A 16,708-nucleotide genomic window follows, 5' to 3' on the forward strand; every position below is an offset into this window, starting at 1 on the left:
GTTGGACTGCAAGAGGACTTTTAAAATGCTGATGTAAACCTGGTTAGAAGTAAACTCTGTACCTTTTCAATTAAAGGGTAACTGGTGGGGGGGGGAGAGAAAGAGAGACAGAGAGACAGAGACAGAGAGAGAAGGAGGGAGGCAGGGAGGGAGAGAGAAAGAAAGAAAGAAAGAAAGAAAGAAAGAAAGAAAGAAAGAAAGAAAGAAAGAAAGAAAGAAAGAAAGAAAGAAAGAAAGAAAGAAAGAAAGAAAGAAAGAAAGAAAGAAAGAAAGAAAGGAAGAAAGAAAAGAAAAGAAAGAAGGAAAGAAGAAAAAGAAAATAACAGTTATAGGCTAAGAATGTAGACACTAGATATATTGGGGGAAATCAGGGAAAAACACTTTGAATCACAAATAGTTCAAAAGGCCCAGTTTCCTCATCTGCAAGATGCAGAAGGGATAAAGATAGTACCTATCTTCAGGGGTGGCTGTAAGGCTCCAGTGAGACCAGGCAGGTAAAGTGCTTTGCAAACAAATGTCAGTTGTTGTTATCATCCTCTCTATCATCCCCAGGGCTAAATGGCTCACAACAAGGAAAATTTGAAGTAAGAATGTTCTGTGACAGCATACCACTGAACTGGGCCTCAGATAGCATCAAGGAGAATAACTCATCCATCATCCTTCCCTGTAACTCATGTACTGCTGAACCGAACCATGTTGACTGGGTCTACTACAAATTTACTACATAATATCAATTGGTTCCTCACCTTCCTGTAGTAAGGCAATCTTTTTTTTTAATTTCTTTTTCTTTTCTTTTTCTTTTTTTTTTTTTTTTTGCAGGGCAATGAGGGTTAAGCGACTTGCCCAGGGTCACACAGCTAGTAAGTGTCAAGTGTCTGAGGCCGGGTTTGAACTCAGGAACTCCTGAATCCAGGGCCCATGCTCTATCCACTGTACCACCTAGCTGCCCTGGCAATCTTTCTATACATCCCTTCTTGAGATTCCCATGGAGCCTCTTCCCCATACCTTCTTAGGCGATTTCCTTTTTTCTCATCATCTCACAAAACTCAAATGTCTTTCTATACATTCTCTTCCTTCACCTTAGTCTAACAAGAAGAAATGGCCCTTGCCAAGGCAAACCCTATTATGTGAACAAGTTAACCCACACTATGAAAGATTGTGCCATTTATAATCCCCACTCTTTTGCTAATCCTGAATCTCTCCCTAGTTACTCCTTTTTTGCTACCTATAAATATGTCCATGCTCCCCTATCCTTAAAAAACCCTCACTTGATCCAACCCTCATGTGATCTCTAAGGTTCTCTCAGCTAGAATTAATTGTCCTCCTGTTGAAGGGAGACCCAGAACTGGACAAAAGATAGCTTACTCTAAGCCAAGTCAAACTAAGGAGAGTAAACTACTGTAGTGGTAACTTTTCTGTTGTTTAGTTGTTTCAGTTGTGTCCAACACTTCATGACCCCATTTGAGGTTTTCTTGGCAAAGATACTGGAGTGATTTGCCATTGCCTTCTCCAGCTCTTTTTGACAGATGAGGAACTAAGGCAAACAGGGTTAAGTGACTTGCCCAAGGTCACACAGCTAGTAAATGTCTGGAGCCAGATTTGAACTCAGGAAGATGAGTCTTCCTGACTTCAGGCCAGGCACTCTATGTGCTATGGCTCCACCTAGCTGTGATTTACCTATTATGTATAATTTATAGTGATGGAATTTCTACATGTCAAAAATAAAACAGTCTGCACATTTTAAACAACCAACAATACATACAATACACAAAAGTGGTCACTGAGTGAATCAGGCTAGAGTTGAAGGGAAGGGGAAAATTCAAAGCATCAATTTTAGCCTTTGGAGCAAAAATCCCCAATCCCTTAATTAGTGACAGCAGGAATAATAATGATAGTAACAACATCGTGTAGGTACTAATGGCATTCTTATGTCCACTTTAAGTCACCCAGACAAGTTTAGGGGCAGCAGGGAAGAACAGGCTTATCATAGGGGTTCTGGAGGGGTTTGGCTCTCCCTTGCCCATCCCTTGGGCATCCCATGTACTAAATTCAAACCTCTTTGTGGAGGTGTCTGAATCTAAGAATCCAGCTAGAGAATGAGGGCTACATTTGCCCTAGTAGTCACTTGCAGTCACTGGATATCTTACTCTTTCTATCTGCCCTTTGGTCTCTGTTATACTGGGAAAGGCACCATTCCACATTTGATCCTTGGTTATAGAAAATTAGCTTTGCTACAACTCTGGTCACTGAGGCTAGGGTTTTGACAATTCCCAACACAAGGAGAACATAGTGATTTTTTGCTCATAAAAGTTTCAGAGTCCCCACTAAAAGCAAAGATATCAGTAGAGATGATGATTCAGGAAGAGGAAGGACAGTGAGGGCCCATTGGGTTCTAAGCCTGACTCACCTTCACTGGAATGGTGCTAGGAAATGAAAAAAATCACAGTCACCCTATACATACAAGATAAGTGAAGTAGGCAAGAAAAGGATCTCTTGTTCTTCAAGCACTGTCTAAAGCCCAGAGGCTAGTAGTAATTGGAAAATAAGAGGGCAGCAGAGGTATGAGAGAACATCTTGAACCCATAGGGCTCAGAAGTGGCAGCAGTTAGCATGCAATTGAATATACCCAGTAGGCCAGACAAGAACCCAAAGTGGAATACAAAGAGAAAACTCAACATATCCAAAACAGAGTTCATTATCTTTTTTTTTTTTTTTTTTGCAGGGCAAATGAGGGTTAAGTGATTTGCCCAGGGTCACAAAGCTAGTTAGTGTCAAGTGTCTGAGGCTGGATTTGAACTCAGGTCCTCCTGAATCCAGGGCTGGTGCTCTATCCACTGTGCCACCTAGCTGCCCCCTCATTATCTTTCCTCCCCAAAATGCATCCTTATTACAGTAGAGGGCCCTATTATCCACACAGTCATCCAAACTGGTAAGTGGCATTCATCTTCAAGTCCTCCCTCTCACATACCCCACATATCCAATATGGTGCCAAGTGTTATAGTTTCTATTTTCATAACATGCTTCCTACACATCTGCTTCTCTCCATTGACATAGCTGACCCACTGGTGAAGTCCCTCATCACCTACATGTCTGAACTATTGCAGTTACATTCTGGTTAGTTTCTCTGCATGAAGTCTCTCCCCACTCCACTCCATCCTCCCTCCATTCAGCTGCCAAAGTGATCTTCCAAAAGCAAAGATCTGATCATGTCACCTCCCCACTCCAACTCAATAAACTCCAGTTTATTACCTCCAAGGATCAATCAGAAAAATCATCACATCCTGGCTCGTCCAGCCTTCTTACACTCTCCTCTCCATCATAGCCTTCTTTGACATTGCCTGGTCACAACCCTCCTTCCTAACTCCATACCTTTTCACTGGCTGTCCCCCATTCATAGAATGTTCTCTCCTCATCTCTGCTCCCTGACTTTCCTGTCTTCCTTCAAGTCTCAGTTCAAATTCCACCTTCTATAATAAACTTTTTTAAGTCCTTCATCTCCCTTTTCCATTGCAAGGGCCTTCCCTTTAAGATTACCATCCATTTACACTATCTCTATCTTTTATGGACATACTTGTTTATATGTTGCGTTCCCAATGGGAATGTGGGCATTTTGAGGGCAGGGACCATGTTTTTGCCTTTCTTTGTATGGTCAGGGCTCATCACTGTTCCTGGAACATGGTAAGAGCTTAAAAATGCTCTTGGACTTTTGACCTAGACCCAGAAGATGTGGATTCAAGTTACCTCATCTGGAAAATAAAGGATTGAATTAAATGAGCTGTAAAGTCTCCTTGAGCTTTAATATTCTAATACCCCTAGAACATGTCAGGTTTTTGTTGAATAGTTTCCAGGAATTTAAGTCATCGCTATTTCCTTTCCCTAGGAATAAAAATGCAAACAGTGTAGTTTATTCAGGCAAATGCACTTTTGCCCTTTGGGTCCTGACTAGTGATAAGCCCTCCCACCAACAGCCCCCATTCCTGGCATGACAAAGTTGGTAGGCCCTTCACTCTACATAGGCATCTTAACACCAACAGGAAATAACCCAAATCACAACAGACTTCTTGAATCTCTTTCTGTGTGTTCTTGTATTACAATAGTTCACCTGGAGAGTAAAGTAAAACATTTAAAAAGAATGAACAGAAAACAATGTGGTAATCATTCATTTCCTTGTGTGGTGGTTCAGAAGAGGTGGGAGAAGATTGAGACATCTAGACACATCAGGAAGAATTTAGAATCAGGCAATATCTGGGTTCAGATCCTAGTTTTGACCCTATGTGGTAGATAAACGATTCCACCTCTCTGAGACTCAGTTTCCTCCTCTGTAAAATAATACATTCAGTTAACAATTATCATTTATTAGGCCATTACTATGTACCGAGCACTATGTTAAGCAGTGAAGATGCAAGAACCAAAACCAAACATCTCTACCATCCAGTAGTTTATACTTGCTCTGGGGAAACAACACATATTCATAAAAGTAAAGATGAAGCATATGCAAATGAAATATATTTGGGGGAGGGCATCAGGAAAAGCTTTTTCTAGGAAGTGGTACTTGAGGTGAACTTTCTATATATTTTGAATATGTTTTTCCCAATAGACTGTAAGCTCTTTAAAGATGGGAACTATTTTAGTTTTGTCTCTACAACATCCATGACTAGCACAGAGACTAATCCTTTTTAGTTGTTTAATCTTTTTTTTTCAGTTGTGTCTGACTCTTTGTGATCCCACTTTGGGGGTTTTTCTTGGCAGAGATAGTGAAGTGGTTTGCCAGTTCATTTTTTAGATGAGGAAACATACAAGGTTAGGTGACTTGTCCAGGGTCACGGAACTAGTGTCTAAGGCCAGATTGAACTCATGAAGATGAGTCTTCCCGACGCCACACCCAGTACTCTATCCATAATGTCACTTAGCTGCCCCTGGACAGAACATACCTCAACAGTCAATGTTAAGTCACCCCAGGTAATTCCCATAGCTCTGTTTCATATTTCAACCTCAAAACTCTGGAGTTTATACCACATAGCTTCTCCCTTAGGCTCCCCCCCATGTCCCCAAACAAAGACTAGTACTTATGACTTAATAAAAGTAAAATAATATTCACCCCTACTTCTTGTCTCCTAGCCATATGTGCCTTGACCACAGGTAGAAATGGAGCGGCAAAGTCTTAATAACTTTCTTGGTAACATGTGAGAACAATTTCTGAGCCAACCAACCATGAGTTTCAAGATCACTCTAAGACAAGGTGCTGGGGATTCCATCCAAAGCACACCCAAAGCACCTACTCAGTCAAATCAGCATAAAAACCATTTATGGTGCACCTCTTAAAGTCAAGGCACTGCCCCCTCCCCTGCAGTGGAGAATACAAAGAAGTATGAAACAAGGTCCCATCCACAAAGGAATTTAAATGAATAGTGTAGAGCAGTAGTTCTCAAACTTTTTGATATCAGCACCCCTTTGGGCTCTTTTTTTTTTTTTTTTTTTGGTGAGGCAATTGGGGTTAAGTGACTTGCCCAGAGTCACACAACTAGTAAGTGTTAAGTGTCTGAGATCAGATGTGAGCTCAGGTCCTCCTGAATCCAGGGCCAGTACTCTATCCACTGTGCCACCTAGCTGCCCCTACCCCTTTGAGCTCTTTTTTTTTTTTTTTTTAGTGAGGCAATTGGGGTTAAGTGATTTGCCCAGGGTCACACAGCTAGTAAGTGTTAAGTGTCTGAGGCCGGATTTGAACTCAGGTACTCCGGACTCCAGGGCCAGTGCTCTATCCACTGCGCCATCTAGCTGCCCCCCCTTTGTGCTCTTAATGAGGATTCCCCCAAAAAACTTTTATTGTTATGAGTTATACCTGAATATTTACAGTATTAGAAACGAAGATACCTTGCTATTATAAAAATAGTTCTGATCTGTGGATACCCTGAAGTGGGTCACAGGAACCCCCAAGGGTTCCTGGACCACATTTTGAGAATTTTTGGCATAGAGGGAGGAGAGGTCATTTCAGAGTTGGGTGGACAAAGAAGGCTTTGCAGAGAAAACAGCAGTTGATCTGTCCTGGAAAATCTGGTAGAAACTAACAGGTTAATAAGGAAAGCACTCCAGTTGAATAGACTGGTGTGACAAAGAAGCAGAAAGGAAGGCCAAGGCATATTCAGGAAATAAAAATGTAAATTAGTTTAGACGGAAGTTGGGAGACCAGCTAGGAGGCTATTATAAAAGTACAGGCTTGGGGTAAAAAGGGGAGTGAAAGTAAGAAGCTAATTCAAGAGATATTGTAGGGGGAAATGGACTGGAATTTGTGAGAGACCCTTAGAATGTTAGAGTGGAATATGAGGTGGGGAGAGAGGTAAGAAAGGAAGAGATTAAAGTTGAATCTTAGATTCTGAACCTAGGTAAGTGGTAGAACAATTTAAAAATAAGGAAAGGGTGGTATTGGAATGGTTCAAACTTAATTTAATTAATTTAATTAGAAGTAGCAATAGAACTTCTGCATTAGGATATCCAGCAAGCAGCTGGAAACATCTGTCTCACATGAGAAACAAGGGCTAGAGGATAAGGATTTGGGAGTCAATCACATAGAAGTAATACATAAAGCTGTGGAATTGAGAGCAAAAGATTAAAGAGAGAACCCTGGAAGAACCCACATTTAAGGGACAAGAGAAAGTAGAGCTGGTATGAAATGGAGATGGAAATCTCCCAAGACAAATAACCATGAGGTCAAGTGGTCTCTTGGTTTGTTAGTGTGTATGCTGAAGGAGAGGGTGGAGAGGAAGAATTTGAAAGAGGTACAAAGTCATCAGTAATGGTAGAAGTCAGTCCAGGGCAGCAGAAAACTTAACATTAACTGATTTTTAGTGGGTAGTAGTACATATAGTACAGACAGACTGGTCTTAAAACGATGAGAGCCGATATGGCCCCAACTTAGCACTAGAGATTGAGATGGTTGACTTTCCATCTATTCCTCTCCTGTGAAGTCTGAGAAGAATGAGGAAGGTAAGAAATAGGAGAAGGTAGCAGTTTCTGTTAGGGAAGTAGAGCAAAAAGGATGGTTCAAATGTGAGAGAACTCTTTTTGGATCTACTTCACCATCACACTTCAGATACACACAAAGATATCCTTGATCTTGTCATTAATTACTTGTTCCATTTTTATGTTCATGAACTCTGATATTCTTTTATCTGCTCATAATCTGTCATTCCATTTTTTCTATCTGCTTTACCACCTCTAATTCTGTTTCTCCTCTTCACCAGGATCTCTAGTTCCTCCACCTCTGAGTTCTTTCCCAGGCCATCACCCCTGCACTGGCTACACTCCTCCCTTCCATGCCTGAACTCTAACTCCACATTAGCCTCTTCTCTTGAATCCCTTGCCGCCTTATCTGATCAATGATCTTGCTTCACCAAGTCCTGTTATCGGTTTACTTCTATCATCCATTGCTTCATTCTTATCCAATGCTGCTGAATGATGCTGGAAAAAAATCATGAAATTTACTGACTGGATCCACTACAAATTCTTGCTACATAATCTGGACATACGTTGAAACAAGGCAATCCTTTTATATCTCCCTCATTGATTCCAGTTACCACAATGGCCTTTCAAAGTCTTTTCTTTCCTCCTCAAACCTCCCATGGCTCTTCCATTTCCCACTTTCTCAGCTGACAACCTTACCTCATATTTCACTGAAAAAATTGAGGCCATTCACCCAGAGCCTCCTTTTCTCCTCCCCTCTTCTTCATCTCACACTATTTCCATCTTCCGTACTGTATCAAATGTTGCCAAGGTAAACTTACCCTCTTCGTGCACAAGTGATGCTATTCCATCCCATCTTCTCCAGCAGATTGTTCTTCTTTAATTCCCACTCTCTAACTTAGTAATGTCAAACTCAAATAGAAATGGTGAAGGCATACTGACTCAGGAAAACACAAATGATCATTATCTACTCTGTATTGTATCTTTATTTATTTTGTTAACCATTTCTCAATTACATTTTTTTTTTGCTACATGAACATAATTTTTTTCTTTTTCTAAATTTATTTTTTAATGGTATCTTGTTTTTTCCAATTACATGTAAGGACAATTTTTAACATTCATTCAGAGAAAGAACTGATAAATAAAAGTACACATAATATGGTTATACATAGATTTATAAATCTGTGTCAGATGGTGGCCTTCCCTAGTGCAGGGTGGAGAGGGAGAATGGGAGATGGTTTGTAATTTAACTCTCAATTACATTTTAATCTGATCCAGAGTTTGACATCTCTGCTAATTAATTATCACTCATTCCTTGTCTACTGGCTGCTTCCCTTCTACTTACAAACAGGAGAATGTCTCCTCTATCCTTTCCAAATAAATAAATAAATAAACGAAAGTCTTCAACTGCTTGTCCCACAATTATCTCAAACTCAACATGTCCAAAACAGAAGTCATTATCTGTCCTCCAAAACCCTCTCTTATCACCTGGGAGGCCACCATCACCTTTGTAGCCAACCAAGTTGCCAAATGTTGCCATCATCCTTGACTCCTCACTCTTACACACCCCACATATCCAATCCATTGCCAAACTACATCATTCCTACCTTCACATCTCTAAGTTCCTTTCTCTCCACTCACACTGCCATGATCTTCATCACCTCCAGCCTAGACTACTCTAACAGCCTTCCAATTGGACTCCCTGCTTCAAGTCTCTTTCCACTCCAATCCACCCTCCACTCAGCTGCCAAAATGGTTTTCCTAAAGCACAAGTCTGACCATGTCATTTTGTCCTACTCAGTAAATTCTAGTGGTTCCTTATTACTTGCAGGATGAAATAGAAAATCATCTGTTTGGCATTTAATTCTCTTTGCAATATGGGCCCTTCCTTCCTTTGCAGTCTTCTTACTCTTTACTCCCCTACATGCACTCTACAACCCCCTTTGCTGTTTCTTAAATATAAATACTCCATTTTCTATGTTGGAGCTTTTGCTCTGGCTGGGATTCCTACCTTCTCACCTTCCCCATTTAATCCTTGGCTTCCTTCAATTAGAATGGCTTCCTTCGATTAGGGATTGTCTTTTGCATCTTTTTATATCCCCAGTACTTAGTACTTAGTACATTGCTTGGCACAGAGACAAATGTTGATCAATCAGTTGAATGCCACCCTCTGCATAAGGCATTTTCTAGTCTCTCCAAGCTGCCAGAGGCTTCCCCTTTCAGATTACCTTCCATCTCTTCTGCATTTATCATGTACATACCAATTCCTTTACATGTTTTTCCTACTAGAGAAGGATGTTAGCTTCTGGGGAATAGGGACTGTTTGGGCTTTTCTTTGTATTGGTGCTTAGTATAGTGTCTGGCTCATTGTAAGCCCTTCAGAAATTCTTGTTCATTGACTGCATATACTGCCATACTCAGTGAATGTTCTGGCTTTACTGAATTGCTTCCCCCTCCCCCTTTTCCTTTTTAGTCTTTGTTTAAAAGGAATGGCTCACTAGGTAAGGAAAGAAAGAGGAAATTGGAATTTGGAAATGAAGGAGATATAAAAGCAAGATATCAACAATAAAATTTTAAAAGATCTAGAAAAGAATATGGCTAGAGTTCCTGAACTCAAAGACAGCCTTTATTTAGTAGAGCCTACACCAGGTAAGAATAACCTGACTGGGGGCAGCTAGATGGCACAGTGGATAGAGCACCGGCCCTGGAGTCAGGAGTACCTGAGTTCAAATCCGGCCTCAGACACTTAACACTTACTAGCTGTGTGACCCTAGGCAAGTCACTTAACCCCAATTGCCTCACTAAAAAAAAAAAAAAAAAAAAAGAATAACCTGACCGTGTGAATTTATCCAAGCCTGGATACCAAACTCCTCTTATCTTATTAATTTATCTCTATCATTATTGGAATTAACAGTTTATACTTACATAATGCTTTATGGGTCATAAAGTACTTAAGCTATCTCATTTGATCTTCATAATAACCCAATGAAGCAGGCACTGTAAATATTAGTATCCCCATTTTAAAGATGATGAATTTGAGGGTAAGACGCATTAAGTGACTTGCCCAAAATTATAAGAATATTAAATGACAGCACTGGGATTTTAACCTAGACCTTCAACACTTTCAACAGCAGGTCCCTCCCATTTGCTACCATATTCATAGTCAGGGGAAAAAAAAGAACAACATTATTCCTTGTCACCCATTGGGAACAGATGAACAGCAGCCTGAGGGAATTCTGGAAGAAATGCCTTGTAAGGCATGACCACTTCTAAGTTTCAGCATGCTAAAGATGGAGATAAAACAAGGTCAGAAAGGGAATAGCTGGTTTATTATACCTTTGCTCCTGCTTTACAGATCTCCTCTGCCTGGTGTCTGAACCATCAGAAACAACGTGGTTTATAACACTGTCTCCTCACCCCCACCTCCCCACCTCCAGTACATCTGGTGAATGACAACAGCCAGTGGCTGAGCAGGAGGCACTCTAATTCACACACATGGATCCTGATGAAATTCATGTTTGGGGGTGGGATGGTGGGACAGAGGGCTCAGACTGGAGGCCAGGGAAGAGGCCAGTTGTTGAAAGTACACTTCCCTGGATATGTTTTTTTAAAAAAAGGCATCTGAAATTGGGCCTTCAAACATCTCCCCAGGTCCTACAGTTGGGGAGGGAGAGATGGAAAGAAAAGAGTCAAACAGAGTTCAAAATAAAATCCTTACAGCAAGTTAGTCAGTGGTGCTGCCCACCTATGTAATGTAAATAACCTACAGAAATCTCCTTTTATCCTACCCAATTCTTTCCCATTAAAAAAGGACAAATTTCAGCACCACCAAAAAAAAATGCTTACATTTTGTCCAAGAGAAGATCATCATATCTCCAACCTAACTGCTATGGGCCAAGGTGACAATCAGTAAATGCTTTTTTAGGGATAATGTATCTCAGCATCCTTCTAGGACCCCAAACCTATGTTCACAGATGGACACAGAGTAGATTTTGTCTGATAGGTCTAGAAATAAATGCCATGGACATATTTCAAAATTCACCACCACCAATTCATCACTTTTGCCTCCAAGGCATGATCCTATACCCAGCTGCTCACCAGGCTTACCAGCCTTGGGCAAATAACAGCTGTCCCAGTGGAAAATTCCCCACTTGGTTATGGCTGGCTCCATCTATCCAATTCACACTAGCTCTTGGAACAAGATAAAACTGCACCATTTGTAAAAAGCCACAAAGGCCATCCAAGAACAAAGGAAAAATGAGAAGAAAAAGATTCTGATGATCTGCTGAGAAAAGCCCATTCCTTCGTGTCTCAGCAGCCCAGTCATCTCACTATTATGACTCATTCTCAAGCCATGGAACAGCAACTAATTTCAGCCCAATGACAAATCCTTCCTCAGCTTCCTGGGGAAAAAGAAAACCTTAGCAAGGACTTGATCGGGGGTGGCAGGCAGAAGGAGCTGGCTGGCTTTTTGGTTTGCAAAACAGGCCAAAACCAGGTTCTTCCCAAAGCAGTGGCTACTGGCCCTCCTAAGCACTTACCCAACAAATCCTCTTTCCCAAGTATGTGCTCATTGGGGAATTATCAGAAGGGAGGTACTTTTGTCTTTACCATACACCCCCCCATCAACAATGATCCATCCCCCAAACTGTTCTTCCTCCCAAGCCTGAAGCCTTGAAGAATCTTGAAGACACATCTGGAACTTGTGTCCTAAGTATACCTTAGAAAATTAATGGGGGCAGGTAAGTGGTGCCGTGGATAGAACACTGGCCCTGGATTCAGGAGGACCTGAGTTCAAATCCAGCCTCAGACACTTGGCACTTACTAGCTGTGTGACCCTGGGCAAGTCACTTAACCCTCACTGCCCTATAAAAAAATTGTTTAAAAGAAATTTTAAAAAAAGAAGAAAATCAATGAACGAGGGAAATCAGAATCTGAGCAATATAAAGAAATGAGAGTTTAGGGAAATCATACAGTGACACCCTTTCAATCTTCCTCCCTGCTACAGAATCCCTCTTTGGATGCTCTTCAATTATCCTTGGCAATAGCCTAGAGATGAAGCAAAGGATAATAAAGCTGGTGACCCCAGGATTGCACCATATCATACAATTTTTTGTGTGTGAAGCAATTGGGGTTAAGTGACTTGCCCAGGGTCACACAGCTAGTAAGTGTTAAGTGTCTGAGGCGGGATTTGAACTCAGGTACTCCTGACTCCAGGGCCGGTGCTCTATCCACTGTGCCACCTAGCTGCCCCCATATCATACAAATTTTGAGCAATTTAAGGATAATAGGAACAGAAATTTAGAGCTCGAAGGGATCACAGAAACCATCCAGTGGAACCCCTTCATTTTTATAGAAGGCCCAGTCACACAAAGTAGTGACGAATAGAACCAAGATCATACAAGGAAGGAGCAGAACAGCTTAGGAGAAAGGGGAGAGGGAATCCTATGAACTTTTCACTGCTGCTTATGAAGCTGAGCCTGATTATAAAGCCATGGAACTGGAACGAACCTTTGAGATTGTCTAGTCCTCTCATTTTATATATTAGGAAATTAGGTTCAAAGTGATTGGTCAAAGGTCAAGCAGCAAAAGGTCGGTAACCCAATCAAGTCTGGACTCAATTCCAGGTCTACTGACTCCCAGGCTAGTACTATTCTTTTTGGAAATGAACCCAGCAGCAGGTCTAAACAATACTGTATCATAAAATGTCATTTACTTAAGCAAACAGCTCAGTGAACTTGGGGTAGGTTTTTGTTTTGTTTTGTTTTGTTTTGTTTTGTTTTGTTTTGTTTTGTTTTGTTTTGACCATATGAGTGCTTTTTCTTTTCAGGGCATTGAGGGTTAAGTGACTTGCCCAGGGTCACACAGCTAGGAAGTGTCAAGTGTCTAAGGCCAGATTTGAACTCAGGTCCTCCTGAATCCAGGGGCCATTGCTTTATCCACTGTGCCACCTAGCTGCCCCCAGATGAATGATTTCTACAGGCAGGGTAGAAACTCCCTCTATCCCCAGTATGTGCCAGAGACTGGACTTGAATTCAAGTCTTCCCCTACTCAGAGGCTGACTCTCCAAGCACCATACCACACTGCCTCTCATCTTGGTGAGTTTGTACAAAGAATGGAGAAGAATCAGTCATTTGCCAAGACACTATATTTTAATTTCATGAAAGGAGGTAAATCAGGTTTGGAGTCTTGGTTAGGCCTCCATGTTGATGCACAATTACAGAATTTTAGAGCTAGGAACTTGGGTGAGTATCCAACCTCTCCCCAAAGTCACACATATATTCCCCCCACTCTCATTTCCATTCTTGATCCCATCTGAGTCTTAGTTTCCTTCTCTGTAAAACAGATGAGATTGGGAGGAGAATCTCTGAATTCCCTCATAGCCCTAACATTCTTTGAGTTCTGGCCCATTACTGTCACATTTCGGAGTAAAAAGTCAAGTCAACAAGCATTTACAAAGCCAGCCTCTACTATGTGCCAGGCACTGTGTTTATCATTGGAGATGCAAAGAACAGCGGAAAAAAAAAAGTCCCTGCTCTCAAGAAGGTCGACCTCTACTAGGAGAGACAGCATGTAAAATATCAGGTAGAAACAAGAAATACAAGGGATAAATTGGAAATTACCTCAGAGGGAAGGACTTAAGATTACGGAAAACAGGGAAAGGCTTCTCATAAAATGTGGGACTTTAATTAAACTTGAAGGAAGCCAGGGAAGTCAGGAGGGAGAGATTGGGAGGGAGAGTATTCAGGGCATGGAGGACAGGCAGGGGAAAATGTCTGGAATGAGGAGACTGAGTGTCTTATGTGAAAAACATCAAGGATTGTTGTCACTGGATGGAAGAATACAGGGCGGGGGAAGAAAACTGGAAAGGTAGGAAGGGGTCAAGTTATGAAGGGCTTTTAAAGTCAAACAGAGGATTTTATATTTGATCCAATGGAATTGATTGACTAGGAGGGCGACATTGTTAACTTGTACTTTAGGAAGATCAATTAGACAGCTGAGTGGAGGATGGACTGTTGGGAGAGACTTGAGGCAGAGAGATCAACCAGCAGGCTATTAAAAATAATCCTGGGGGCAGCTAGGTGGCGCAGTGGATAAAGCGCTGGCACTGGATTCAGGAGGACCTGAGCTCAAATCCAGCCTCAGACACTTGACACCTACTAGCTGTGTGACCCTGGGCAAGTCACTTAACCCTCATTGCCCCACCAAAAAAAAATAATAATAATCCAGATGTGAAGTGATCATGGCCTGTACCAAAGTAGTGGCAGTGGCAGAGTAGAGAAGGGGTCTCATATGAGAGATAGTCTGAAGATAGAAATGACAGGACTTGGCAATAGACTGGCTATGGTGGGGGGCAGGGTGAGAGAGAGTGGAGAGTCAAAGATGATGGATGACTGGGAGCATGTTGGTACTCTAGACAGGAATAGGGAAATTAGGAAGATGGCAGACAGGGCTTGACTACCCCAGGGAATAGTTAGGCATATGCCCACTCCTTTATAGTTAATTTGGGTATTTTTAAGAGTCAAAATAACTTTTTTGCTCAAAGTTGTTCTTAAAACAATATTGTTGTTACTGTATTCAATGTTCTCTTGGTTCTGCTCATTTTGCTCTTTATTTTGTGCAAGTCTTTTCATCCCATTTACATTTTTAAATAAAGTTTTACTGTACTTAAAAATGTAAAAAACATAGTTTGCTGACTCCTGGTCTAGGGTAAGGGGACCAGAAGTTAGCCCATCTAATCTTATCTATCCAAACTGCTAGATCCTAGACCCAAGACAGTCTATCCTATCCCAGCCCCTCAGTATTCCCCTATTGAAAACCCTACTCTCCCTTTCTCTTCCAAGCTATGTTTGGTTAGCTGAATTACCTCTATGCATTTAAGAGGTCCGTCAGCAACTACAGAACCACAGTCAAACTGCCCAGCTGGCCAATATCACCAAGCTCAAACATGGAAAGTACAAATAGGTTTCAATACCAGCTGTTGCCCTCCACCCTGACTGCGTGGCTGCTTTGCCTCCCTGTGGTCTCACTTGTAGGGAGAGTAAGCGCAGAGACACATACACAAAAGCCCCTGTCAGCAGCTCCCTGAGCAGCCTCCCTTGCCAATCCTAACACCAACTCTAGGCATGCATTCCAATGTTGCACTAGGTCATGAATGACCCATCCCTCAGAAGGATCCCTGAGGTAATATCTTCCCTTGGCCTCTGGAAGCAGACATCGACAACCAGTAGCCAACAACCAAAGGAAATACAACAGTAGCCTGTGCTTCCCATACTGACAGTGAATGCCTGAAGAATTCAGAATACCTGAATTTTTTACCTCTTCTCACTTCCTTCAAAAGCCCTTAAATTTCTTTTTTTGCCTCTTTCTGACAATTTGGGCTCAATAAAAATCATTTTCTCCCTCCCAGGTATGCAAATAAACATAGCTCTATGCAAATGTTCGATTGAATCTCATGATGCTTTCTGAGTAGATTCCCCAAAACTGTCACAAAACTTTCTGTCACTGTTTTTGCATTATTTCTGATGCTACATATCTCAACGTGAACACAGTTTTTGCGCTATACCCTACCCTACCTTACCCCACCTCATCCCCCCCAAAATGGTTTTTTTTCTAAGACTGTCCCCCTCCCTCCCACTGTAGGCGAAAACCCCTCCTTACTGGGAAGACACACACACACAGGCCCCGGTTGGGGCAATAGCAGCCTCATCTCCTGTAATCAGGTTCCCCAAAAAGGAACATAAATACTATTTCACAGAAGAGACCAAGACGACCTTGAAAACAGATCTTGACAAACAACAAGAAGACAAACCACAAAAACAGACAAACCAACGGACCAACCAAACTCACAATTACAAAGCTCCCCCCATCCGCCTCTCCCCAGTCCCAGAGTTAACAGTCTCAGAGGACAGCTTCACTGTCCTCTCAGGACTCAGTGTGGCAGATTGGAAAATGCACAAGAGAACAAGAGAATGGAAGAAGAAGCAGGTCTCAAATGAAATCCAGACGCTGAAAAAAGCCGCGCGCCCCACCTTCACTCCCCAGCCCCCCTCCCTCTGGAATGACACTAAGTCCAGAAAATTTGGAAGGATCAAGAAGAAAAGCCATAAACAAATGCTTTTAGAAAAATGAATTAAACTGACCCTCAGCTACTTCTTTCCTTCAACTTCAGTGCTGTGAGTCAAAGGGACGGGGGAAGGGGGAGAAGTAATAAATGGGGGGAAAAAAGTTGATTGCCTACCTGTGATCCGGTCTCTCTCCATTACTACAGGATATATTTAGCAGCAGCAGGAGTGGCAAGGCCTTCCCTTTTTTTTTTTGGAGGCGTCCCTTTTCTCACCTCCCACTCCCTCCCTCTTTCTGCCTCCTCCTCCTCCTCCTCCTCCTCCTCCTGCTCCAAAACAGCTCTTTGTCTGGTCTAATTTCTTCAATCTGTTGCAATCATGAATGCATACAAATTACCACATTTCCATGTGCTGATCATATGTTTGTGCTCTAAACTGAAGTAGCATTGTCTCTTTGAAACAGTAGAAAAAAAAAAGAAGAGAAGGAAGAGAAATTAAAAGCAAGGGGAGAAGGGGCTGGACATATGACCTGAAAAAAATCCAGCAGCCCCCAAATAGTCCACCCCACGTAGGACTACTGTAAAGTCCAAGTTTTCCCTGAGATGATCTTAAAGCTACAGCCAGCAGTTTCTGGTGCGCATGCCTTTTTTCTCCACACCTCCCCTCCTTCCCTCCCTCCCTTTTTC

General features: G+C 41.9%; 1 protein-coding gene across 2 annotated transcripts in view; it reads right to left on the minus strand.

Moving 5' to 3' along the window:
- Window positions 1–16,708, minus strand: part of SEPTIN9 (septin 9) — a 347,050-nt gene that overhangs the window by 264,974 nt on the left and 65,368 nt on the right. Inside the window, exon 1 of one of the 2 annotated variants that reach the window (XM_044003882.1) lies at window positions 16,199–16,324. The exons of the other annotated variant lie outside the window; for it this stretch is intronic. Coding sequence (XP_043859817.1) covers window positions 16,199–16,220 — 22 coding nt within the window. The 5' untranslated portion in view covers window positions 16,221–16,324. Of the gene's footprint in view, window positions 1–16,198; window positions 16,325–16,708 lie in introns of those variants that run through there. 2 annotated transcript variants of the gene reach the window in all.

The sequence above is a fragment of the Dromiciops gliroides genome, chromosome 4 (assembly GCF_019393635.1).
Source record: "Dromiciops gliroides isolate mDroGli1 chromosome 4, mDroGli1.pri, whole genome shotgun sequence".
In the NCBI taxonomy this organism is placed as follows: Eukaryota; Metazoa; Chordata; class Mammalia; order Microbiotheria; family Microbiotheriidae; genus Dromiciops; species Dromiciops gliroides.